At 34.6% G+C, this 26,824-nt stretch overlaps 2 protein-coding genes across 2 annotated transcripts in view; both read left to right on the forward strand.

Moving 5' to 3' along the window:
• LOC125858923 (uncharacterized protein At4g15545) overlaps positions 1–26,824 on the forward strand; it is a 954,564-nt gene that overhangs the window by 422,352 nt on the left and 505,388 nt on the right. The gene's annotated exons all lie outside the window — the stretch shown is intronic.
• Positions 3,698–4,243, forward strand: LOC125869340 (MADS-box protein SOC1-like). The gene has a single exon (XM_049549946.1). It carries the CDS (start codon positions 3,698–3,700, stop codon positions 4,241–4,243), a length of 546 nt encoding a protein of 181 aa, XP_049405903.1.

Below are 26,824 nucleotides of genomic sequence, written 5' to 3' on the forward strand. Positions count from 1 at the left end.
TTCTAAACTAAGGCCCGAACCATTCTTTAATTGCATGTAAAATTGAATCAGGTGATTCTTAAGTTAGTAATATGTGTAAGGGTCATTTCTTTGGTGTTAGAATGGATGTGGATATTACTTAATGTCACAAGAACCCCCTAGCACAAAGTTGAGTTGAAAGCTTCATTTCTGATTAGGTTTTGACATAAGATTCTAGTGTGGTCAAGTTCAAACGATCATATCTCCCAGTACATAATAAATTGGGTGGCTTATGACCTACCCAGTTAAAGGTCTTTGAGTCCTCTTTTCAATGCCACCAAGTTTGCGTCATTTCATGTTCGGTGTAAAAAGTTATGACCATTTTACCAAAGAAAGTCAAACCAAAGTTTTCTGAGTTTGTGAACGACGACCCCCCCCCCCCCCAACCGACGGGCCATAGGTTGAATGACGACCTGTCCTGTCAGGTCATCGGTAGATTACTGTGGGTCAACTTTTTGAACCCAAATCCTACGGATCCAACTGACAGGTCGTAAGTCCACCTATGGGCCATCGTTTGGACCCGTAAATGGACTCTTTAGCCTTAATAACTCAATATAGAATCCACATATGGGATCTACAGTCCGTGGGTCAAACCACGACCCGTAGATGGATTTGTAGAAGGTTTTTTTGCTAATTTTAAGAAGGATAGTTTAGTCTTTTCTCACCCTTTCTAAGCCTAAACCACGACCTTTTTTTCACCTAATTAAGGTATAAATAGTGTTAAAACATTATTTTATGTTCTTTAAAACTTCAAACTTAGAGAAAGGATTCAAGAGGAGAAAAGCTGGGATTTTCTATTGTTATTCAAATTTCATTGATTTGGTCAAGAACTTTGTTCTTTCCAGGTATGTAAAGTTATCATAGTGATGGACTGAGTTCTTATCTACTTTCTATAATTAAAGAATAATCTAGGGTTACATCCTTAGTCTTTATGATTCTTGAGATGAATTTGCTGTTGAATTTTGAGTTTCAATTCCTAATTTTTGAGTTGCTATATATTATGCATTGAGACTTTTGAGTTGATTATTCATGCCTATTTTTGAGCATGAACCCTATTATTTGAGTATTCATTGAGTTATTGATGAAAATCTTTTTAACCAAACAATTATCTTAAATTGATTTTCTGAGAAAGTAAAGAGGAGTTTTTGAGGAAAGTTTAGGAGACATTTTGAGTAAAGCTGAAGGGAACTATTGATTCCCAAATTTATCATTTTTACATTGAGAAAAGAGAAACTTTGATTTCTAAACGAGTAATGAATTCAGAGCAGTTACCTCTTTTTAGAGGATAGTTTGAACAATTATCTCAAACCAAAGAGAGAGTAATGTTTGTATACATTGAGCAAAAGTAAATATTATTGGGAGTAGTATTGAGCACCGATATGGGGGAGAATTCAGACAACTCACAGCCCCCATAAACCATGTCTTACCCACATGGATACAAGATCATACTTTTTAGATGATACCTTAGAGCCTTCGGGCATAGCTTAGTGGATCCACTTAGTTAAGGTGTTCTATACCCCGGCACGATATAGGACAGTTCTGGCAGCGTGGACAAGACACTATATCATCACTTAACTCATAGTGATGGTTGTCGGATAGAAAATCTCCCAATAGAAGTAAAGTTTATTTTTATATATCACTTATTATGTTAAAGTTTGGAGAATGAGAAAATATGTTTATAAAGTTATATTAAAAAAAATTATTTATGTCTTCTTTTAGAATAGAAGTCATTTTCCTATCATGTTTTAGACGTTATGAATTAAGTAATAGTTCCGATTCAGTTTGAGATTTTAACATCAAATCAATTTCCTTTTGGTTCCAAATGAATATTCATTTGGTGTTCTCTAAATCTGCATCTTATGTTGTTTGTGTTTATTTGTTAAGATGAAGCATATTTTAAAAAGGAAAGAATATTTAATTTTCTTGGTTAGAAATATAGTGTAGGTCATGACTATTTGAATCATTTGCAGCTCTTGTATTATTACGCAAAAGTATGTTTAAAGGAGATCGTTGCCATTTTTGCAAAGTTAGAAAGTGGTGAAAGGTTAGCATATCATGATTACATAAGCTAAAACTTCTTTTTCTACTCTGTGTTAGTGTATAAGTTTCTGTTTTCTTCTTCTAAATATTTAGTATTGGCTATGTAAAATGTTATGTCAAAAGCTCATGGCTTGAAAGGTAAGTTCTTTGTGATTTAAATTTGTTAAACTTAGAAACTAATTTTATGCCTAAAAGACATGTATGGTGGCTTGGTTACTTCCGGGGGGGGGGGGGGGGGGGGGGGGGGGGGGGGGGGGGGGGGGGGGGGGGGGGGGGGGGGGGGGGGGGGGGGGGGGGGGTTAAAAGTCTTCAAAGTATCTTGTCCAATGTTTGCATAATTCGTGTTGGATTGTATTTTGTGCCATGACTTTAGTTGGTTATATTTATTTTCGTTCAATATCGTTTAAAGTTGAATAGTCTTGCTAATCTTTTACTCTCTTACTTGCATAAACTTTAGGAGCAAAAATGGAGTCTCAATTAGCAACTCTCACAAAATTCGAGTCTCATAGACTTGACGTTAACATCATACCGAACATGAAGTCGACATCTTAGACTACCCAAATAGCACCAAAAGCAAGCGGAACTTGTTTGTGGTCGCTTAAATGCCTACTCATATTATTATTTTTATTTTAGGTATTTATTTATTTTAACTTGCTTATGTATTTTGGTTGTGTTTTTTCTTCTTTTTTTACTAATTATTTGTTTTTAATGGCATTATGATAGTAGAAATTGAGGGTGGGAGAGGGGAGGGGGTCACCTAACTCTAGAAATCATTTTTGGTAGTTTCGGACTCAATCTATTTTTATTTTTTTTGAAATTTGAGATTTGAGATCGTTGTACCATGGGTAAACTGATTTTGAAATAAATTATAATTCTTACCTAAAGAGTTAAAGTTGACTCTTGAATCGGATAGAAGTATATTAACATGAGTATTTAAAGACTCCCATATATAGATTATGTATATTTGAACAACTGGAATCATTTGGAGGCTTTAAGAAAGGGTAAGACTGTAATTTGATCTTTCTAAAACCACAGTTAGACTTTCAACATTTTAAGAAAATACATGAAGAATTCACTTAGAACTAAATCTGCTTCATGGATTATACGTTTCAAAATCATAGTTGGACTTTTAACATTTTAAGAAAAAATATGAAGAGTTTGCTGGGAACTAAATTTACTTTATTGATTATGTTTTTCAAAATAATAATTGGACTTTAGAATTCTTTTAAAAAAAATACATGAAGAGCCCACTTGGAAACCAAATCTGCTTCATGAAATATGTTTACCAAAATAACATTTAAATTATTAGCATTTTAATAAAATATATAAAGAGTTCACTTGGAACCAAATTTGCTTCATTAATTATACTTTCCAAAATCACAACTAAAATTTTAACATTTTAATAAAATACATGAAGAATTCTCTTGGAACCAAATCTAATTCATGTATTACATTTTTCAGAACTATTAATGATTTTTTAATATTTTAAGAATATACATAAATATTTTACTTAATTATATGGTAATAAAAACATTCTTAGGCCTATATCTATGAATTTATATTCTTCACTTAACTTGCTCAATTGTAATTTGTTCTCTCTCAAATAAAGAGTTCTCTTCTTTGTTAAGTATAACAAAATATGTCTAATAAGGAGCGCCTTGAGAACAATACAGAATCAAGTGGTGGTAATACAAACAATCTCCTTTATAAAAAAATAGCATGTTTTACTAAAAAAGCACACGAATTGTCAACTTTGTGTGATGCACAACTTGGGATAGTTATTTTCTCTCCAAGCGAAGAAATTTTATGGCCAACGGAAAATCAAGCTAAGGAAAGATTCGAAAATTATTTAAGTTTTGATTGGGACACAAGGAAGCTTAATCTTGAAACACAAGAAAACAGTCTTGACAAAAAGATGAAGGCTCAAGAGAAAAACATTATAAAAATGGAACAGGAGAATGAGGAGAAAAAAATGGAGTTGTTGTTTAATGAAGTTATTAATGGAAAGAGCTATTTGGAACTCGATGCTAGAGAACTTAAAGGTATGATAAAGCTAATTGCTCTTAACAAGACTAAAGTTGATGAATGTAAAAAACAATTGCAGGAAGAAGATCAACCAATAAAAGATAATGACAACAATATTGAAGAGAAGAATGATAGCATCCCAAAAAATAATTATGTTTAAGTATTTTATGTTTTATTTTGTTGTTGAGTCAATGTTACTTACATATTTATTTAATGTTTTTTACCTTTTTATTTCATATTGTTTATCTTTTCTTATTATCATGTTGTTTGCTTTATTGATGTTTTGGAGTCATCTATTTTACTAGGCTGATTTATTTTATTGTTGTTTAATCAATATTATTATATGTGTAAGACTTGGCATGTTGTTGAATTTCAATTTCAGTAATATATACTCCCTCCCTCGTCTCATAGCTAGATGAACTTAGAGGTTAATTTTATTTGATACAAATATTATTTGGGACATTTTGATCTATAGTTTAATGACTTTTTAATCTTTTTAGTATATACTTATGCAAGAAAATAATGCATACCTTCTTATATATTAAAACTTCACTAAACCAAATAACCTATAACGGTAAAATCAAACTTATGCCGATAAATATTTTTTGTTCAAGTCGAATTTTAGCAGGTAAAGTGTTGAAAAAAGTAATTGCTTCTGGATGACTTGTTGTATTATTTCAATCATTTGACTCATTGTGTTGTTTTAATCATATAATTAATATATGCTTAAAATAAACGGTAGCATTACATAAAATTATTATTTTTGTTGAGGGATTTGGATTTGAGGCATTGTCATGAATTGAACCCATGTGATAGTGTTAATTGGAATAGTAGTATTTCTTTTAAAATTAGGTATGTAAATCTGACCGATGGTGATGCCATGGGAAAGGTATTTTTTTTCATCCAAATATAGTAGTTTTTTTCATTTTTTAAACAACTCCATATACAATGTTTGTCTCGAAATCATGTATTTATAAAACTTTGGTCTTAAAATAAAATTTTGATAATTAAATACATACCAAAATATATTATACCATAATGCACATTATTATTTTTCCTTCTATTCTTTTCTTTCTCATACCATATTATACTCTTCCTAAAAATTAGAAATTTTTATTCATCTTTAAGTAACAATGTTAATTTCTCTTTCTTAGTCCATTAAATCTTATGGAAAAATTCAATCATCACTTTCTCTTTCGTTCAATAATGCAGTCAAGAAAAATAAAGTTTTGAGTGACACATATTTATAACCACAGGAGAAGCATCTATGATTTGAAGATATTGTAAGGGGAGGGATGGTTGTTTTTTATAAGTGAGGACAAGCCACTTTCATTTTCAATAATTTAATAGTAGGGCTTTAAAGTGTATGTTGTTCATATCTTTCTATGACCCCAAAATAAGAAGTAGGAGGATAGGCAGAGCAAGAACTCTTGATGTGTCACGCCCCAAGTCTTCATCCTCGACGTGGCCGGCGCGTAAGAACAATCGCTGGTACCCAAGCGAACTCCTGACCTAACCGACTATTTAGCGAAAGACTTACTCAAGCAACAAGGAAACTTTAAATGCATAATTAAACTCAACTGAAATAAATGTGTGGAAATACTTAATAAAGTATAAATAATAGTCTCAAAATCTCAAACAGAAAGGAACATACTGAGAGACTCATCAACTCTAACTGTCTATGACGCCTCTAATACTCATATTGATATTGGGACAAGACCCACGACTAGTCAACAATAACGAGAAAATAAACGCAAAGTTTTCCGTAAAGCAAAGAGGCTCACCAAAGCTAACTGGAGTGCAGGTGATCTCAACGAAGCACTGACCCTGAACACATGTGATTGCATCATAATAAGATGCAGGTCGAATGACATTAGTACTTAGAATGTATGAGTATGTAAGGAAAAGATTGAGTGCATAGATAACTAGAAGGATAAGATTGGAAAGATACTCACCTCAACTCAATACAAAAGCAATAACAAAAGATGAAATGTTTAAAGCTTCATAAATAAAAGATACTAAGAGCCTGTTTGGATGGGCTTTTAAGCTGGTCAAACTGGCTTAAAAGTTGGGAGATTCTCTAACTGGCAATCATCACTATGAGCTATGTGATGATACATCGTCTCACCCACGCTGCCAGAACTGTTCTATACCTTGCCTAGGTATAGAACACCTCAACTAAGTGGATCCACTTAGCTATGCTCGAAAGTAATTAGGACTTGTCTAAAAATATGATCCTTTACCCATGTTGGCTACATGATTTATGAGGGGTGTAAGTTATTTGAACTCATCCCCATATAGGTGCTCATCACTACTCCCAATATATATATATATAGTGCAGGACTCGAATGTAATAATACATACTACATACCTCTCGCTAAAACAATAATTTCACCATCTTTTCATTTGTTGCACTCACAAACTTCTGTCATGGTCTCTGAAACTTGCCTAGCAGCATCAGTCATATTCATGGATGGATATTTGACACTATCAAAGGCTTCAAACGTCAATAATCAAAGTATGTACCATTATGCTCAGTATTACTTATACTAAGTGGAAAGGAAATAGCCAAAGTTTAGTTATATTTGGAAGTAAATTAATAAAGATATAAGCAAACATAGATACCTAGTGAGCAAAAGCAAAATAAATGCATTCAGAAAGAAGAATGGTTTTACTTGCAAAGATCAAGGCCAACTTAAGTATCTTCCAAAAAGTATGAAATAAATAGAGGTAATTTACCATATCAGGTCATCCCAGTTATGCAAAGACTGATGCGTTATTATAGAAGAAAAATAAATCTCGAAGTCATAAAGAAGTAGCATGCTTATTCATAAATGGTAATGTATTCAGAAAAAAGAGTAAAACACTATTCGAAGAGAACATATAGCTCCCACAGACTGTGGAGACAAAAAATTTCAAGTGAGAAGAACGATACAGATCAAAAGAAGAAATTGATTGAAAGGGATAACATAGAAGAAATTAATACCAAGAGACAGACATGAAGAGAATCAAAAGTTACTAAAATTAAAGTTAAAATTATGCATCACAAGATGAAAATTTTAAGTCTTATAACTTGAAATTATGCATCACAAGATGAAAATTTTAAGTCTTATAACTTGAAATGGAAAATATCCAAACCTGAGTTTCAGAGTGTATTGTACAAACTTTGAAACATTGTTTGTCGGGGAAGATATAACTTTTTATCAAGTAAATGTTATACTTAAGGGGTAACATTTGTTAACTGACTAAGCCATTGTCATTCTCCTAAATCAGAAATATAGAAAATTCTACGAAATCTCAAATACAATTTTTGAGATTTACATATAGAAGAGAAGAAGACAATAGAACTTACCAAGTGAAGAGACTCTAATATCATATGGTTGTCAGCAAGGTCATCAAAACTTTTTTTTATGTTAGTGTCATTCTGTCCAGAAGTCTCTTTGCTGTTACATGAACATATCAAAAATTTGGGAGAAGTACATACTCCATAAACTTTTACGCAAAAAAAAAAGTTACAGTTGCAAGATACTTGTAACATTTCATTCTTGGAGAGAGTAAAAAGACGAAATAAATGCACACCATAAAAGAGAAATAGAACACAAAAAAACTGGTGAAAGAAGGAAGAAGAAAGAGAAGTACAGAAAAAATAAAAAAATTACCCACATAAATTTGAAGAGTTGTACCACTGAAGGAGAGAGAATTGGAGTGGAGAGATGTATAATATTATGGGTATTTGAAAAAACGCACGTGGTTTGTCAAAATAAAAGTATCAGTAAACCTGTCTTTATCTCAATAAGATAAAAGTCCAAAAACACAGTACAATTCATGTAACATCTTGTACAACTATATAGTGCAGTGTTCGTTCCCTATAGAGCTGTCAAAATGGACTGGCCCAACCCAACCCTAATGGGATAGAGTGTCAAATGGGTTGGGACGGGCTGACCCTTTTTATTAATTAAAGGGCCTGTAAAATAGCAGCCCAATCCAACCCTAAGCGGGCAACAGGTTGGGATGGGTTGGCCCTTCAACCAAAAAATGGACAACATTGCCCTCTTAGAAAGAGTGGGAACGTTGATGTCTGATGAACATGACATCAATACATATAGAAATTCATTCATAAATTACACATACTTCAGTGAATATTTACAAAACAAAAACATAATAGCCAAGATACAACATTCATAAGATTCATCCGAGCAAACATGATCACTATTTTCATAAACAAGACAATTAAGNCTTAGAAAGAGTATGAACGTTGATGTCTGATGAACATGACATCAATACATATAGAAATTCATTCATGAATTAAACATACTTCAGTGAATATTTACAAAACAAAAACATAATGGCCAAGATACAATATTCATAAGATTCATCCGAGCAAACATGATCACTATTTTCATAAACAAGACAATTAAGGAGAAGTGAAAAATTAGGCAAAAAAACAAAAGTAGAAGAGGTCAAAGATTCATAGTTATAATGGAGTAATAAACTTGGGCTAATAAGAAAATTTAGTGGACTAATGGCCCTAAAATGTAAAAGATACGTAAAAAGTTAGACTTGATTTTATATTGATATTTTAAAAATATTTATTGACAAAACCTTAACAAATAAAACACTACTTAAAATATATATAATAAATATTTTTAAAATTCACAGCCCACGGGCTGGCCTCTGAGGCATGCGGATTGAGACTACGAGGTTAGCGGGCCAAATGAGGTTGGGCTAAAAAGTCTCGTTTCTAAATGGGCTGAAAAAGCTTAGCCCAACCCCATTTAATTCAAGGGTTGGGTTGGGCCGGCCTAGCGGGCCAAACACATTTTGACGGCTCTAGTCTCATGTTGTTGGCATATAAAATATAGAATATATATATTTATTGTCATTGTGATTGAAATTGTATGTTTAAAGGAGATCGTTTCCATTTTTTGCATAGTTAGAAATTAAGCGGTGAAAGGTTAGCATATCATGATTACAAGTTGCCCGTGATTCTGTTCTGTATAAGCTACATATAAACTTAAGCTTAAGCATCTTTTTCTACTCTGATGTATAAGTTTCTATTTTTTTTCTAAATATTTAGTATTGGCTATGTATAAAATTAATGTCAAAAGCTCATGGCTTAAAAGGTAAGTTCTTTGTGATTTAAATTTGTTAAACTTGGAAAATAATTTTATGTCTAAAAGACGTGTATGGTGGCTTGGTTGTTTCGAGGGTGGTTCAAAAGTCTTCAAAGTATCTTGTCCGATGCTTGCATGATATTCATGTCGGATTGTATTTTTTGGGCATGACTTTAGTTGGTTATATCTATTTTCGTTCAATATCGTTTAAAGTTGAATAGTATTGCTAATCTTTTACTCTCTTTATTTGGATGAACTTTGAGAACAAAATTGGAGTCTCAATTAGGGACTCTCACAAAATTTGAGTCTCATAAACTTAACGTTACCATCCTATCGCACATGGAGTTGACATCTTAGACTACCCAAATAGCGCCAAAAGAAAGCGGAACTCATTTGGAGTCACTTAAATGGATGCTCATATCATTATTATTAGTCATTTATTTGTTTTAGCTTGCTCATGTATTTTGGTTATGTGTTTTTTTTTTCGTAATAGCTAATAGAGGTTAGATGATTAGGTTATGACATAATTTAATCTAATTATTAACGCTCTTCTTACCATATGTAGCAGTATATTTTAACTTCCAATTTTTATTTTTATTTTAAATAAAAGAGCAACATTTTGTTTAACTTAAAGTTTGTTTCAAAAATGTTTTCCAAGTGCACTCATTTACTTGAGCAGCAATCATTTTTTTTAAGGGAATGACCTTTTTTTTTATTTACTTCAAGTTCATGAGTTTGTCAAGGTTTAAAAGTGTTATTGATTTCAAGACCCAAACAAATGTTTTCTAACTAATTTCCTTTGACGTTTATATAATCTTTTAGTATTCATTTCCTTTTTTAATTAATTAACCTAAGTTTGGTCAGTTAAGGGTGTTGGAATACTGATCCCCAGATTTGCCTAAGGAACATGTATATTCTATCTGTTCCTTTGTAGATTACAACAGTTACATATATAAAGCAAATAAAGTAATGACACAATATTTTATCGCAGAAAACTCCTGCTCATAAAGGGTAAAAAAACCACGACCTACACCTCTGTAAAATTTAACTCCACTTCATTAAACTCCGAGCCTCAATAAAAGATTACAAACCTATGTAACCTAAGGAAGTATAAACTCTAATTCCTAGACATCAAGAACCAACTAGATCGTCGATTCCACTCCAAGTTATGAATTCAGATTACAACTCTTGCAATCCTAGGAACTAACTCTAATTCCTAAACTCCAACACAAATCTCCCAAAGTTTATGTTCCCAAGTCTTTAAGTTGCCCCAACTTGAAGACTCTATTCCTACTCCAGTTTATACTTCACTCGATCTAGAAAAAATTAAAGATACAACTCGATAAAAATTCAATACAAGCAAACTTGACTTAAGAACTATAAAACATAAGCCTATGAATCAGTTCTTCAATTCTTGTTTCCTTGTGTTGACTGCACTTCATAATCAGAAATCACTCAAATATGAACTCCCTCTATTTGATTGTATTCTACTTGTAATTCTCTGTTTAAGTGCACAAGTGTTGTTGGAAGATCCACTACAACAAATATGATATATAGCTACGAAACTATTAGCTACGACATGAAATTCGTCACCAATGGTTTACCTTTTGTGACAAAAATTATATTTCGTATTTAAATACATGAAGCACATACTTTTAAGGACGAAACATAAAATTTCGTAGCAAAGTTTTGTCCACTAAAATTTCCCACCAAAAAATAAGTTGGCGCCATTTATTGAGTACTATTAGTGATGAATTTAAAGTTCTTAGTGACACATTATTTTGTCACTAACTATGTACCCATTCTGTGACGAATCCTATTTTGTCCTAAAATTAATTAAATTTTGGACACGAAATTTTTTGTCACAAAAAGTATGTTGATACAATAGTGACAAATCAGAATTTGTGGTTAATCATTGTGTAATTTAGCAACANCTTAAAGCACAACACACAAAGCAAACACATTAGAGGATCAATTTAGACCAATTGGATTATAAATATTAGGCCAAACCTATCGTTGGCCTGCTAAAGTTGGCAACAAGTTTCACATAAACACCTTAACTAAGCGATGTTCATTTTAGACACCTCATGTAGAGTCCCGTTATATTATTTTGACACTTTTATGACAATAAACAAAAAATTGAAGGAGAGTGTAATACACTCGTTGATGACGTGGCAAACAATCAATTAAATAATTACATGTGTTATTTTCATTTAAAAATTATTTTAAAATTTATTTAGTAAATAAAATAAAAATATTATTCTAAAAAAATCTCTTTTTTTCATTACACTCAAAATCTCTTTTGTGCCTTTTCAAAAAAATTATTCTTTTCTTTTACTATTTTTCATATTTATTCTTCTTCTTTCTTTTTAGTGTTGTTTATTGGGAAGAAAAGAGGGAGAGGAAGAAAGAAAGAGAGAATAAATATGAAATATGGGTGTTGGTATCCATTTTTCCGGCAAAAAGTGGAGGGAGGTGATGGTAGATTTAAAAAAGTAATACAATGAAGAAGAAGAAGAAGAAAAATGACTTAAAAACGAATTTGAATAAAAATTTTGACCTCCATTGAAGGAGTTTAAGCTTGAAAAAAAGGTGAGGGGTGGTGGCTTGAAAAATGGAGAAGAAGAAGAGAAAATAAAATACAAAATGGCTAAATTAAGCCTTTCACGCGCTATTGTTGAGTGTATCACACTCACTTTGACATGTCAGCAAAAAGTGTCAAAATGACACAACAGAACCCTACATGAGGTGTCTAAAATGAAGATCGCCTAGGTGAGGTATCTAAGTGAAACTCGGTGCCAACATTCGGGGGCCACCGATGGGTTTGGCCTAAATATTACACAAGCATGCACTTCCCCCTTTTGACATCATAAGACACTGTGAAGGCATACACCACACTAAGAGAAGCAAATTTGATACTCATGGCCACTGGGGCTATCACCTACACAAACACTTAAAAATTAAGAACTCAATTAGCTATAGCAAAACATTTGCACAAACATATGGGATAGACATGAACCTGAAACTCAAACCCAATATTAACATTAATCAAAAAGCATAAACACCACAAACTAAGTGCGCCCCAAACACTGGTTAGTAATTTTAGGGTTGTTGCCCCGCACAACTCAGTAGGTCAGGATCGCCAGGCTCCCTACCCTTCCATCCTTCTTTTCGCGTGCATTTCCTCGAATCGTACCTATGTTCTCTACTTGATATTCACAGTTAAAATCTTCATTAATCCTTGAGATATCATGCCTATCAAAGTCATAATTGTTGAATTCGTAATTCAAACTCAAGATAGAGTTAAGAGTAAAGTTTGAGAAAGTCCCTTTGAGTCTTTTCGAGGAGTCTTCTACAATTAATTATAATTTGTTTCAAGACTCGAGTAAGTGAGTATAAGAATGAGAAGAGTGTATTCATGAGTCTACATTATTATTGAGATCCTTGAGTGTAACACCCCTTATCCTAGACAGACCAGAAATGCAGAATTCGAGAAGTTGCAGGTGCCACATACGGATCGTAGAGTGACTCACGGACCTAGGTGGGGTCCGTGGATGGCCACATGTAGCTCCTCCCCAGAAGGCCCAGGAATTTTGTCCAAGTCTGGACCTACGGACCGTAGGTTAGACCACAGTCCGTAGTTCAGACCCCCAAAATTCAAGTCCCAGTCCCCCGTCGACGGTTGACCAGCACGGACTGTCGGTCCACCCACGGTCCGTCGGTCAGTCCCATCAGTGGCCCAAACAACTTTTAAGTTAGGGGTCGTTTGGTCTTTTCCCTATGCGTTGGACCCCTAAACTACATTGTTTAACCCCTAAATTACATGGTTTTGGTCAGTTTTAGCCTAGTAAACTAATTAGAACCTAGGCTAGTCTCTTCATTCTCAAAATAATCAATCAAACCAGAGAAATACAGAAGAAGAAGTCGACCAGCCCTAGTTCCAAAACTCAACAAGTTTTCATTAGTTTCAGCCCCGAAATCGAAATATTTCTCCGTGGAATTCGTTACTAGGTATGTGGGATTTCACTAGTGGGTTCCTTTCACCCATTAGGTCACTAGATTTCAGTCAGGATCTTGATTCCTTTGATATAATCTAGACCTAGGGTTTCTTGAATGTTAGAAATTATTGAGTTTTAGTTGTTAGAATGATCCAAATTAGATTGTCATGAATTCAATATTGTTTTATGTAGATTCTTCCATAAATTCAGAACCCTAGCTATGTAGTTCCTTTAGTCCATGAATTACACAAGCTAGCTCAGTTAATTCAGATATATATGCATGCCTCAGTTTACGAATGTCTCATTATCAGTATATTAATGTTACATTCTTAGTTTGTATGTCAGTATTTTGACTTATCTAGTATTACAGAAATTCAGTCATAAATTGTTAATTACATAATCAATTGGGAGTAGCTTAATACCGAGTGGACTAGAGTCAGTCATCCTCATAATCCCAGAACTACGTGCCCTGTAGGTAAGTCCCCTCTGTGGGTATTATACTTAGTGATCATGCCAGTCATGCCTCTATACCTTTGACAGGGTATATTGGGTCCTCTCGATGGGGCGTATACATCGGACTCTACATTTAGCTCATGTGGTTTTATGTCGGTTATTAGTAGCTCCCATAGTTTAGCCAAATTCTATTGCATTGACCATGCTATCAGTCACAATTAGATTTCAGTCTCATCATGTTATAAACTTGATCATTGTATTCAGTAGTTCATGATTCAGTGTTTTCAATTTAGTATCATGTTTATCCCTTATCATTGCTCAAATATATGTTTTGGTTCAGTTATGTTATTATTCATCTTTACTCTATCCTGCATGTTCAGTACCTTTCAAGTACTGACGCATACTCTGCACCACATCTTCTCGTGATGTAGGTTCAGGTTCTCAACTCCAAATCACGCATAGATCGATTTTCGATCTTCAGTTCAACAACATCAGTGGTGAGTCCTCATTTTTCAAGGAAGATTGACATGATTATCTTCTTCTGGTTTTAGTCTTTAGTTTTCAGTATTTGCTAGATCTAGCTGGGGCATGTCCCAGTATTTCTAGTCAGTAGAGGCTTTATTTCAAACATAGTTAGAATCAACTTTAGTGTTTGAGTTTGACTTTTCAGTTGTTGTTAAACTCTCAGTTATCATATATTCAGACAGTTTATGGGTATTCCTCATCATTTCAGTTTAACTCATGATTTAGCTTCCGCATTAGTTATATATTTTAGTAGTTGTTAAGTATGCTTATGATATGTCAGCTTAGGGTTAGCTTGGGGTCACGTGTGATCCTAGGTCCCGTGCTCGCGTCCTGAGGGTAGCTTGGGGCGTGACAAACTTGGTATCAAAGCATTACGTTTAAGTGTCCTAGGATGTCTAAAAATCCGCACTAAGTAGAGTCTTTTTCATGGGTGTGAAGTGCACCACATCTAAAGAGAGGGAGGCTACGAAGTGTTTTAGGAAAACTTCACTTTCCTTGCTACTCTTATCGGGCGTGAGGTATGATCCAACTTCACATTTCTAACTTGTAGTTATGCATTTCAGATCATGCCTCCTCGTAGCTTACGCAACGAGTGCGAATGCCATAAATGCAAACGCAGATCCTCCAGTCCCAAATCAAGAAGTTTCGAATGCTGAATTTCGAAACGCTATCTAGATGTTGGCTCAGAGTGTGACCAACTAGAACAATCATCAAGTTCCAGTTTCGACAAATGCTAATGTTGGGTCAGTTACAGTTAGAGTTCGAGATTTTGTTAGATGAATCCGCTTGAGTTCTTAGGATCACAGATTGGTGAGGATCCCCAAAACATCGTAGATGAGGTCAAGAAGATCTTTGAAGTGATGTAGATAAATAGAATGATCGGGTTGAATTGGCATCCTATCAGCTTTAGGATGTAGCTCATATCGGGTATACTCAATGGAAAGAGAACAGGGGTACAGATGCAGCTCCTATCGCTTGGGAATGCTTTAGTGAGACCTTTCTGGGCAGGTTCTTCCCAAGAGAGTTGAGAGAGGCAAAAGCTCATGAGTTCATGAATTTGAGGCAAGGTAACATGACAGTCCAAGAGTATGGACTCAAGTTCACCTGACTCTCTAAGTATGCTCCTCACATGGTTGTTGATTCCAGAGCTCAAATGAACAAGTTTCTGTAAGGAGTATCAGACTTAGTGAAGACAAAGTGTAGGAATGATATGTTGCTGGAAAATATGAACATCTCTAGGCTCATGACTCATGCTTAGCATGTTGAGGGAGATAAGCTTAGAGAACAAGCTAAGGAGAACAAGAAGGCTAGAACTAGGCTACTATGAGTATTCTCAACAGAAATTGGGTGGTGGAAATCGTTCGTAGTTTCAACAAAAGTCTTCAGTTCCAGCACCTTCATCAACTAGTGTTCCATCCTCTAAGTTCAGACATGACAAAAAACGTAGGGCATCAGGCTCTAAGTCTCAGAGGAGTGCTTCAGGCACCAGAACCTACCCAACTTGTCCTAAGTGTGGTAAGAACCATCCGGGCGAGTGTCTTGCAGGAAATGAAGGATGCTTTGGGTGTGGTCAGTCTGGTCACAGGTTGAGAGATTGTCCTTCTGCTAAACAGGGACAAGGGGGCAATAATAGTAGAGCTCAGTCTACAACTTCAACAGCACCAGCAGTTCACCGACTAAACAGGGTAACTCATTAGGTATAAGTGGCAGATAACGCCAAAATAGGTCGTACGCTCTTCAGGCTCGCCAAGATCAGGAAGATTCTCCTGATGTGGTCACTGGTATGTTACGAGTCTTTAATCTAGATGTTTATGCTTTGTTAGATCTAGGGGCTACTCTGTCTTTTGTAACTCCTTATATAGCAGTCAAATTCGATGTTAGTCCAGAAACTTTCTCAGAAACTTTCTCAGAACCTTTCTCAGTCTCTACTCCAGTCGGTGACCCAGTTATAGCTAGACGAGTATACAGAAATTGTCTTGTCACAGTCTCCTAGAAAGTCACCTCAGCAGATCTTGTAGAGTTAGAAATGGTAGACTTCGATGTCATTCTAGGCATGGATTGGTTACATTCTTATTATGCCTCAGTTGATTGCAGAACTAGGATTGTTCGTTTTAAGTTTCCAGACGAACCAATCTTAGAATGGAAGGGTAGTAGCTTAGCGCCTATGGGTTGATTCATTTCTTACCTTAAGGCCAGAAAAATGATCTCTAAGGGATGTCTCTATCATCTAGTTTGGGTCAAGAATTCGAACTCCGAAATCCCAACTCTTGAGTCAGTTCCAGTAGTTAATGAGTTTCCAGAAGTGTTTCCATAAGATTTTCCCGGAGTTCCTCCCGAAAGGGGAATCGACTTTGGAATTGATCTCCTCCCAGATACCCAGCCTATTTCTATTCTTCCTTACAGAATGGCTCCAGCTGAGCTTAAGGAATTGAAAGAGCAGTCAAAAGACCTTCTAGATAAGGGCTTCATCAGACCCAGTATTTCCCCATGGGGTGCATAAATGTTATTCGTGAAAAAGAAAGATGGTTCTCTCAGAATGTGCATTGACTATAGACAGTTGAACAAGGTCACAATCAAGAATAAGTACCCCATCCCCAGGATTGATGACTTGTTTGACCAACTTCAGGGTGCTAGTCATTTCTCAAAGATAGATCTCAGATCCGGTTATCATTACCTCAGCTTCAGAAATAGTGACATTTCGAAAACAACCTTCAGAACTTGGTACGGTCATTATGAATTTGTAGTTATGTCATTTGGACTAACCAATGCTCCTGCGGCTTTCATGGATTTGATGAACGGGGTGTTTAAGAAGTATTTGGACTTGTTCGTTATCATCTTTATTGATGATATCCTCATTTACTTTAGGAATGAGGAAGAACATGCGAGTCATTTGAGGGTTGTCCTACAAACTCTAAAAGATCACCAATTGTTCGCTAAGTTTAGCAAATGTGAGTTTTGGTTGCAATCAGTAGCTTTCCTTAGGCATATTGTGTCTAGCAAAGGGATCCGAGTGGATTCTCAGAAAATAGAAGCAATGAAACAATGGCCCAAACCTACCTCTCCTTTTGATATCAGAAGTTTCTTCGCTTTGGCTGGTTATTACAAAAGGTTCATGGAAGGATTTTCATCTATGGCCTCTCCATTGACTAAGTTAACTCAGAGAAAGGTTAAGTTCCAGTGTTCAGATGATTGTGAGAAAAGCTTCGCAAAACTAAAAACCAGGTTGACTACAGCTCCGGTTTTGACTCTACCAGAGGGTTCAGACGGTTATGTGATCTATTGTGATGCATCCAGAGTCGGCCTAGGTTGTGTGTTGATGCAGCGAGGTAAGGTTATAGCTTATGCTTCTAGACAACTTAAGGTGAATGAGAAGAACTATCCAACTCATGACCTCGAGCTTGCAGCAGTGGTCTTTGCACTTAAGATTTGGAGACATTACTTGTATGGTGTTCACGTAGATGTGTTCAAAGACCATAAGAGCCTTCAATATGTGTTCACCCAGAAAGAGTTGAATCTTCGCTAGAGAAGATGGTTTGAGTTCCTAAAGGATTATGATTTGAGTGTGCATTACTATCTTGGTAAGGCCAATGTGGTAGCAGATGCTCTTAGCAGACTATCTATGGGTAGTGTAGCACATGTTGAGGGAGAAAGAAAGGAACAAACAAAAGATTTTCACAAACTTACTCGCTTAGGAGTTCGTCTTATGAGCATATTAGATGGTGGTGTAACAGTTCAGAATGGGTCAGAATTTTCATTAGTAGTGGAGGTCAAAGAAAAGAAAGACAGTGATCCTATATTGCTTCAACTGAAGGGTGCAATTCATCAACAGAGAGTTGAGGTTTTTTCCTAAGAGGGAGATAATGTGCTTCGCTATCAGGGTCGATTATGTGTTCCTAAGGTGGGTGAGTTGAGACAGCAGATTCTTGCTGAAGCCCATAACTCCATGTATTCTATTCATCCAGGTGTCACTAAGATGTACCATGATCTGCGGGAAGTCTTTTGGTGGAATGGCATGAAGAGGGATATAACAGATTTTGTGGCTAAGTGCCCCAATTATTAGAAAGTGAAGGTAGAACATCAGAAACCAGGAGGTATGACTCAAGAGATCAACATTCCTACTTGGAAGTGGGAAGTGATCAACATGGACTTCATCACAGGTTTAGCTTATACTCGCAGACAGCTTGACTCCATTTGGGTGATAGTTGATAGAGTCACTAAGTCGGTGCGCTTTTGGCTATTAAGACTACATATTCAACGGAGGACTACGCCAAACTTTACATTAATAAGATAGTCAGGTTGCATAGGGTTCCTTTGTCTATCATCTCGGATAGAGGTCCTCAATTTACCTCTCATTTTTGGAAGTCATTTCAGAAATGTCTTGGTACTCAGGTTAATCTTAGCACAACATTTCATCCATAGACGGATGGTCAGGCAGAGCGTACCATTCAGACCTTAGATGACATGTTGAGAGCTTGCGTGATCGACTTCAAGGGTAGTTGGGATGATCACCTTCCTTTTATAGAGTTCACCTACAATAATAACTATCATTCCAACTTTTAGATGACACCTTATGAGGCATTGTATGGGCGTAGATGTAGATCTCCAGTTGGTTGGTTTGAAGTAGGTGAAGCAGTCTTGATAGGGCTAGATTCAATTCATGATGCTATGGAGAAAGTTCAACTCATTAGAGATAGACTTAAGACAACCCGAAGTCGCCAGAAGTTCTATGCAGATGTAAGGAGAATGGAATTAGAGTTTCAAGTTGATGATTGGGTTTTCCTGAAAATGTCACCTATGAAGGGGGTGATGAGATTTGGCAAGAAAGGGAAGCTCAGTCCTAGATATGTAGGCCCTTACAAGATCTTGAAAAGAGTTGGAAAAGTAGCTTATGAGTTAGAGTTACCAGCAGAATTAGCAACAGTGTGTCCGATTTTTCAAATTTTGCTGTTGAAGAAGTGTGTAGGTGATCCAGCATCCATAGTACCTTTAGACGTGTGGCTGTGAAGGATAGTCTCACTTATGAGTAGAGCTGTAAAAAAGGGTCTACCCAACCCCACTCGGCCCAAGCCTCGCTGGCCAAGGAATTTAAAGGGCTAGGGCGGGCCGACCCTTCATTTGGAAGTGCATGAAAGTGCTCAACCCAACCCAATAAGGGCCGAGGGCTGGGGCGGTCCAGCTTTTTTTTTCATGTTTTTCTTTTCAAAATTATAGTCCTATAATATCAAGAAAATGGGAAGATTTTCAAATCAAATATGACAAACAATGGTGTTGTTTCAATAACACTAGCAAATTTTTTTGTATAATTAGCATGTCTCTCGTATATCAAATACACGAGCGAGATAAGAGAGTGACAAGTAAGATGAGAGGGCGGCGAGGGCGCGAGATTCGTCTATGTATCCTAAATACATGTGAATCTACTTGGATAGAGTGTATTTAGAACAAATTAACCTAATTTTGAGACTATATATTCTGAGATACATTATTTGGACGTACCAAAATCTGGTAAGATTCATAATATTACAACATTGCGTGTATTTAAGTGATTAGATTATATACTAGTGAGATTATTGTAAGTTACCCTTCAATAAAAAGTTTTGGCCCATGGGCCAACCCTAGCCTAACCTCGATCAAGCCTTAAGGGCCAAGGGCTTATATGGACAATGATTATAAGCCCTAGTTTTAAATAGATTTGAAAAATCCTATCCTAACCCTACCCTAATAACTGGTTGGGTTGGGCCGGCCCCATGGGCTAAGCCCGTTTTGACGACTCTACTTATGAGAATGTGCTAGTTGAGATTCTTGATTGTCAGGTTAGAAGGTAGAGAAACAAAGAAGTCGTTTCAATTAAGGTTTTGTGGAGGAATCAGTCCGTAGAGGGAGCTACTTCGGAAGTAGAAGCAGTCATGAAGGTCAAGTATCCTCATCTCTTTCTTTCCGATTCCACTCCAGCTTGAGGTAATACTTCCTCTCCAAATTTTTTTCCAGTCATTCATATGTAGTTTCAGTCTTAGTATCATGTTCCTTCAATTTGTACTTGCATTTTTAGCGTATTTGCATGTTCTTGGAACTTAGTTCAGTCAAAAATCAGTTTTTAGTCTTTAGTAGTAGAGTTGCAACTCTTTCCCTCCATTTTCAACTAGTTGAGACTTCATTCAAGGACGAATGTTCCCAAAGGGGAGATAATGTAACACATTGTATCTTAGACATACCAGAAATGCAGAATTCCAGAAGTTGCAGGTGCCACCAACGGTGGCACCTACGGACCGTAGGTGGGGTCCGTGGATGGCCACCTGTAGTTCCTCCCCAGAAGGCCTAGGAATTTTGACCAAGTTTGGACCTATGCCAGGACCTGCGGACCGTAGGTCAGGCTACGGTCCGTGATCTAGGCCGTGGTTCAGACACCCAAAATTCAAGTCCCAGTCTCCCATCGATGGTTGAATAGCATGGACCATCGGTCCACCCACGGTCCGTCGGTCAGTCCCGTCGGTGGTCTCGACAGCTTTTAACTCAGGGGTCATTTGGTTTTTTCCCTATGTGTTGGACCCCTAAACTACATCATTTAACCCTTAAACTACGTGGTTTTGGTCAGTTTTAGCCTAGTAAATTAATTAGAACCTACCCTAGTCTTTTCATTCTCAAAATAATCGATCAAACCAGAGAAATAAAGGAGAAGAAGTTGACCAGCCCTAGTTCCAAAACGCAACAAGTTTTCATTAGTTTCAGCCCCGAAATCGAAAGATTTCTCCGTGGAATTCGACACCATGTATGTGGGATTTCACTAGTGGGTTCCTTTCACCCATTAGTTCCCAAGATTTCAATCAGAAGTTTGATTCCCTTGATGTTATCTAGACCTAGGGTTTCTTGAATGTTAGAAATTGTTGAGTTTTAGTTGTTAGAATGATCCAAATCAGATTGTCATGAATTCAGTATCGTTTTATGTAAATTCTTCCATAAATTCAAAACCCTAGCTATGTAGTTCCTTTAGTCCATGAATTACACATACTAGGTTAGTTAATTCAGATATATATGCATGGCTATATATGCATGCCTCAGTTTACGAATGTCTCATTATCAGTTTATTAATGTTGCATTCTCAGTTTGCATGTCAGTATTTTGAGCTATCCAGTATTACTTCAGTCATAAATTGTTAATTACATAATCAATTGGGAGTAGCTTAATACCGAGTTGACTAGGGTCAAACACCCTTATAGTCCCAGAACTACATGACCCGTAGGTAAGTCTCCTCTATGGGCATTATACTTAGTTGGGGCATGTCCCAGGATTTCTAGTCAGTAGAGGCTTTATTTCAGACATAGTTAGAATCATCCTTAGTGTTTGAGTTTGACTTTTCAGTTGTTCTTAAACTCTCAATCATCATATATTCAAACAGTTTATGGGTATTCTCTATCATTTCAGTTTAACTCATGATTTAGCTTCTGCATTAGTTATATATTTCAGTATTTGTTAAGTATGCTTATGATATGTCAGCTTAAGGGTAGCTTGGGGTCACTTGTGATCCTAGGTCCTGTGTCCGCGTCTTGAGGGTAGCTTAGGGCGTGACATTGAGTCAAGTCGTTCATGCCCATAATTTCGCATAAACTCCATAAATTGAGTATATTTGAGAGGAGTAGCATCTTCGAGTTCTAAGTTCTTGAGTATTTAGTTCCTAATCCTTTTGAGATTATATTCTTAAATATGGGACCACATGTTATACATGAAGGTCCTTGAGTTGAGTTGTTCATTGTTTGGTCACTTTTCTTCCCGTGCTTTATTTTCGGACGTGTTTCTTTGAATCGTGACTGCATTCTCTTCTTCGAATTAGCTTCAAAGTCTCCATTAATTCTTGAGAGATCCTACATGTCCGAATCACATGTCTTAATTCACATTTCAAACTAAAGTAAGTTTAAGAGGAAAGTTCAAGAAATCTTTTTGAGTCATTTTGAGGATTCTTTTGTAATCAGTAATGGTTTTGAACTAAGTCTTGAGAAGGTAAATATGAGAATAATAAGAGTTGTATTCATGATTGAAAAAGAGTAAAAGGGAACTAAATATTCCCTAAATGTAACACTTCTACATTTAAAAGAGAGAAACAGTGATTTCTAAACGAGTTTATGAGTTTAGAGATATTTCACAATATTACCTCTTTCAAGAGGATCTTTTGAGTAATTCCCTCAAATTGAGATAGAGTTGTGTTTTAAAATTTTGAACATGAGTTTATATATTATTGGGAGTAGTATTGAGTATCGATATGTAAATGAGTTTAGACAACTCACATTCCTCATAAACCATGTAGCCAACATGGGTAAAGGATCGTACTTTTTAGACAACTCCTTGTTGCTTTTAAGCATAGCTTAGTGATCCACTTAGTTGAGGTGTTCTATACCCTGGCAAGGTATATGACAGTTCTGACAGTGTGGGTGAGACGTTATATCATCACGTAGCTCATAGTGATGGTTGTCGGTAGAATCTCCCAAAAAAGAGTAAAGAGTATTTTATTATAATTTTATACATCATTGAGTTTATGACTCCTTTTTTATAATGTTTTAAATATTGCATCTCTCATTGTTGCTTTTGTATTGGAATTGAGATGAGGTGAGTATGTCTTCCAGCTTTATCATTTCAGTTGTCTATTGTTTTAGTTTCCCTCTTACATACTCGTACATTCAATGTACTGATGTCAGTCGACCTGCATCTTTTTATGGTGTAAATATAGGTGTTCAGAGTCATCAATATGTGCTTCATTGATACAATTTGCACTCTAGCTAGCTTTGGTGAGCCTCCTTATTTTTTGGAGGGATTCACATTTATTTCTTGTTTTTTAAATTGTCTGGGTTTTTGTCCCGACATCTATCTTAGTACTTAGACGCTTCATAGACAATTAGAAGTTGAGGAGTCTCTCACTATTTTCCTTGTTGATATTTTGAGACTATTACTTATGTTTATCTAAGTATTTCAAGATATTTTTTGAGTTAAGTTGTTATTGAGACATTTTGAGTTTAATTATGCACTTGGAGTCTCATTTTTCTTAAGTAAGTCTTCCGCTAAGTATTCAACAATGTCAAGGGTTCGCTTGGGGACCAACGTTGGTTCACGAGTGCCGATCATGTCCAGGGTGTAGGTTCGGAGTGTGAACTATATAATATATATATATATATATATATATATATATATATATATATATTATTATTATTATTATTATTATTATTATTATTGTTATTATCATTGTTACTGTTATTGTTGTTGTTATTATTATTATTATTATTATTATTATTATTATTATTTGTTGTTATTGTTATTATTATCATTATTATTATTGTTATTATTGTTTGTTTTTTTGCTGGTGCTGGTGTCGATGTTGGTGTTGTTGATGTTGCTGTTGTTGGTGTTGCTGTTGTTGTTGTTGTTGTTGTTGCTGTTATTGTTGTTATAAATGTTGCTATTGTCGCTGTCGTTGTTGTTGGTGTTGGTGTTGTTGTCGTTGTTGTTGTCGTTGTTGTTGTTGTCGTCGTCGTTGTTGTCGTTGTCATATCTTTTTTTATTTATTTAATATTTAAATCAAGTGTAAATAACTCTAATGTAACTTTATGAAATAGTAAGAGTTCATTTAGAAATATGTATTTTTGAAAGTTATTATTGAATATAAATAGTATCTTGTATTATTTTTTAAAAATTATCGATACTTCTAAATTTAAATATATATTTAAATTAAATATATTTTTTAATAACTGAAAATGATAAATTAAAGTAAGAGTTCATTTAGAACTCTTCTATTGTGGATTTTGTTTTTAAACTAATGATTTTTTTTCTTTTAAAAAATCTAATTTATTTTCAAATTTAAAAACTCTTAATCTTTTGATTCAATTTTTTATTATAATATCCACTTGGCTGAACAATGTTGCAAACTACCCTCCTTTATATATATATATATATATATATATAGTATATTTAAATTAAATATATTTTTTAATATTTGAAAATAATACATTTATGAAATAGTAAAAATTCTAAAAGTAAGAGTTCATTTAGAACTCTTCTACTGTGGATTTTGTTTTTAAACTGATGGTATTTTCCTTCTTTTAAAAACTCTAATTTATTTTCAAATTTAACTCTTAATCTTTTAATTCAATTTTTTTAATTATAATATCTATTAGCTATGTTTTAAAATTCACAAACTATTCCCCTTTATGATATATATATATATATATATATGCTTTATATTATGTAATAAAGATGTAATGGAAGATAAAAATTTACTCAAGTAAATGAAATAGCTTATGGAAATTTACTAGGTGAAGTCCAAGCATTTTAAAACAACTTTTTTTAATTAATTCTTTGATCTAATTTTGGATTCTGGCTATCTGAACATTAAGACGCTGCTTGATCTCACTTGTGTGGCAGATTTGATCAAAGGGAAGACTCCAGAGGAGATTCGTAAAACATTTAACATCAAGAATGACTTCATGCCTAAGGAAGAAGAGGTTTGAAAGGAGAATGCCTAGGTATTTGAATGAAGCTGATGTTTTTCATATGATGGGCCAGATTTATTTGTTTATATATGATGGGCCAAAATATGAAAATATTAGCTTCACTCAAATTCTCAGGTATTCTCCATCTCTAAACTCCTCCCCTTCCTCAGGGGTTAAGTTATTCTTAATACTAAAGGTCTTGCGGATTTCCTTTGGATTCTTTTCTTTGATTTTATCTGCTACAGTTTGACAAGTAAGATCAAGTAGACTCTTAATGTTCATGTAGTTAGCAGACATAATCAAATCAAAGAATTAAATAAGAGAAAATGTTTGAAAATGCTTGGACTTTCACCTAATAAATTACCGTAAGTTATTTCATTCCTTCACGTAATTTTTTTTCTTTCTTTACATATTTATTATATAATTTAAAGCATATATAAATACTTTAAAATTTATTATCTAATTAGTTATTACAATGCATTTTTACATTTTATACATTAAAAAATAGAAATAGTATTCAAATGAAGGGTAAAATTACTATATATATAATTTTTTGCTTAATTAGCTTGAAAACTTCTTAGAGAAAATAACCTTTTAAAGTACAAACTAAGTTTCCATATTTTATAACCTTGATCTATGTAATAATAATGTAAATGTTGAAATTAGTGATGAATGTTCAGAGAAAAATAAACCTTTAGCAAAAAATGCAAGCACGTTAAGATGGCTGGAAGACAAAACACCAACAAACATATATATAATTGTCACAATACAAAGGGAGCAGAAGGAACATACTTAGCAAGAGGAACCACAGAAAATGGATGGACGGACCCAAACGGCGCAAGAACAAGGAAATTGACGTGGAGAAGAACAAGTAACAACAAATCGACTTACCTTCCACGGAGAGCTTGGAGAGAAGTTAGACCTAAAATGGAAGAGGAAAATCTACGAACTTACAAAGCTACCAGCTCGGGTACACACAAAGAAACAACAAATCTTCCTCAGTTCAACAAAGCAACTTATTATAAATGTATATTTTTGTATTACAATAAATGCAAAGTTAGGGTTAGTAACTTTGGGACCTAAGTCAAATGTTTTTTATATAAATAAAAGGATTTTCTTTTATTGTATTTCATTGTTCAAGAGAAATATTTCTCTTCTCTCTTGTTAACCCCTAAAAGGTACAATTGAAGAGGATTCAAGAACCCATTAATTTCCATTTGAAAACTAGTACTCAAATTCAATGCAAATTAGTTTTAAAAAATGGACATACCATGCACAATCACTGAAGAAAGTATTCATAGTAAAATTTCAATTCCAGATTTGTTTTTTTAACCATTCACACAATCAAATATCAATCATGATTAAAAAAATATATATACTAAAAAATCAAATGAGAGTATTTGATGTCCAGTAATCTAAAGTAAATAAATTTGACTCGTTTACATAAATGAACGCAACAAAAACGTACTTAGACAAAAATTGGAAAAATTGATGAATCTTTAATATAGCACAAGTATTTTCCGTTGATTCACCTTTTAAAGAGGAAAAAATGAGAACAAAATATTCAACAAAACTAATAATAATAATAATTATAATTGAGATTTAGAAAGTGAAATTGACATAAAAATTAATTTTTTTATAAAAGAGATGGACCTTTAATTGAGGAAAAGTTCCCGATTCTGGATCTCGTACAGTGCAACAACAATCTCCAACGAAAAACCTTACTGAATAAAATCATTTTTATTTAGATCGGAATCCTCAACGGGAAACCTTACTAAATAAAATTATTTTTGTTCAGATCGGAACTATCAGGACCTCAAACTCGATGACTGGCTAGTGGTGATAATGGTCGATTTTGGGGTTTTCAATAGCTAAGAAAATAAACTATTGAGCGTTGTACAAGGAGATCAAAATGATGAGTGTTGCGATTGATTTTATAGCACTATGCTCCTAGGTTTTAGGGAAAGAAAATGGTTCTGGCGGCTGTCTTTCTCTTCTTCTTTTTTTTTTTTTTTTTGGTTGGAGTAAAGTTTTTCCTGTCTTAATTTATAGGCTAGGTTTTTCAATCTTTTTGATGATTTTTTTCAAAAATAGTCCTTACGTCCACTTTTAGTTGTAATGGTTTCATTTTTTTAGTCAAACAATAAGAAATTTGACTAACATTTTATTATATATTTTTTCATCA

Source organism: Solanum stenotomum, chromosome 1 (genome assembly GCF_019186545.1).
Source record: "Solanum stenotomum isolate F172 chromosome 1, ASM1918654v1, whole genome shotgun sequence".
Taxonomy (NCBI): domain Eukaryota; kingdom Viridiplantae; phylum Streptophyta; class Magnoliopsida; order Solanales; family Solanaceae; genus Solanum; species Solanum stenotomum.

What these genes read in the sequence shown, in the direction of transcription:
- LOC125869340 (XM_049549946.1), top strand. Translation starts at nt 3,698, where the DNA reads ATGTCTAATAAGGAGCGCCTTGAGAACAATACAGAATCAAGTGGTGGT.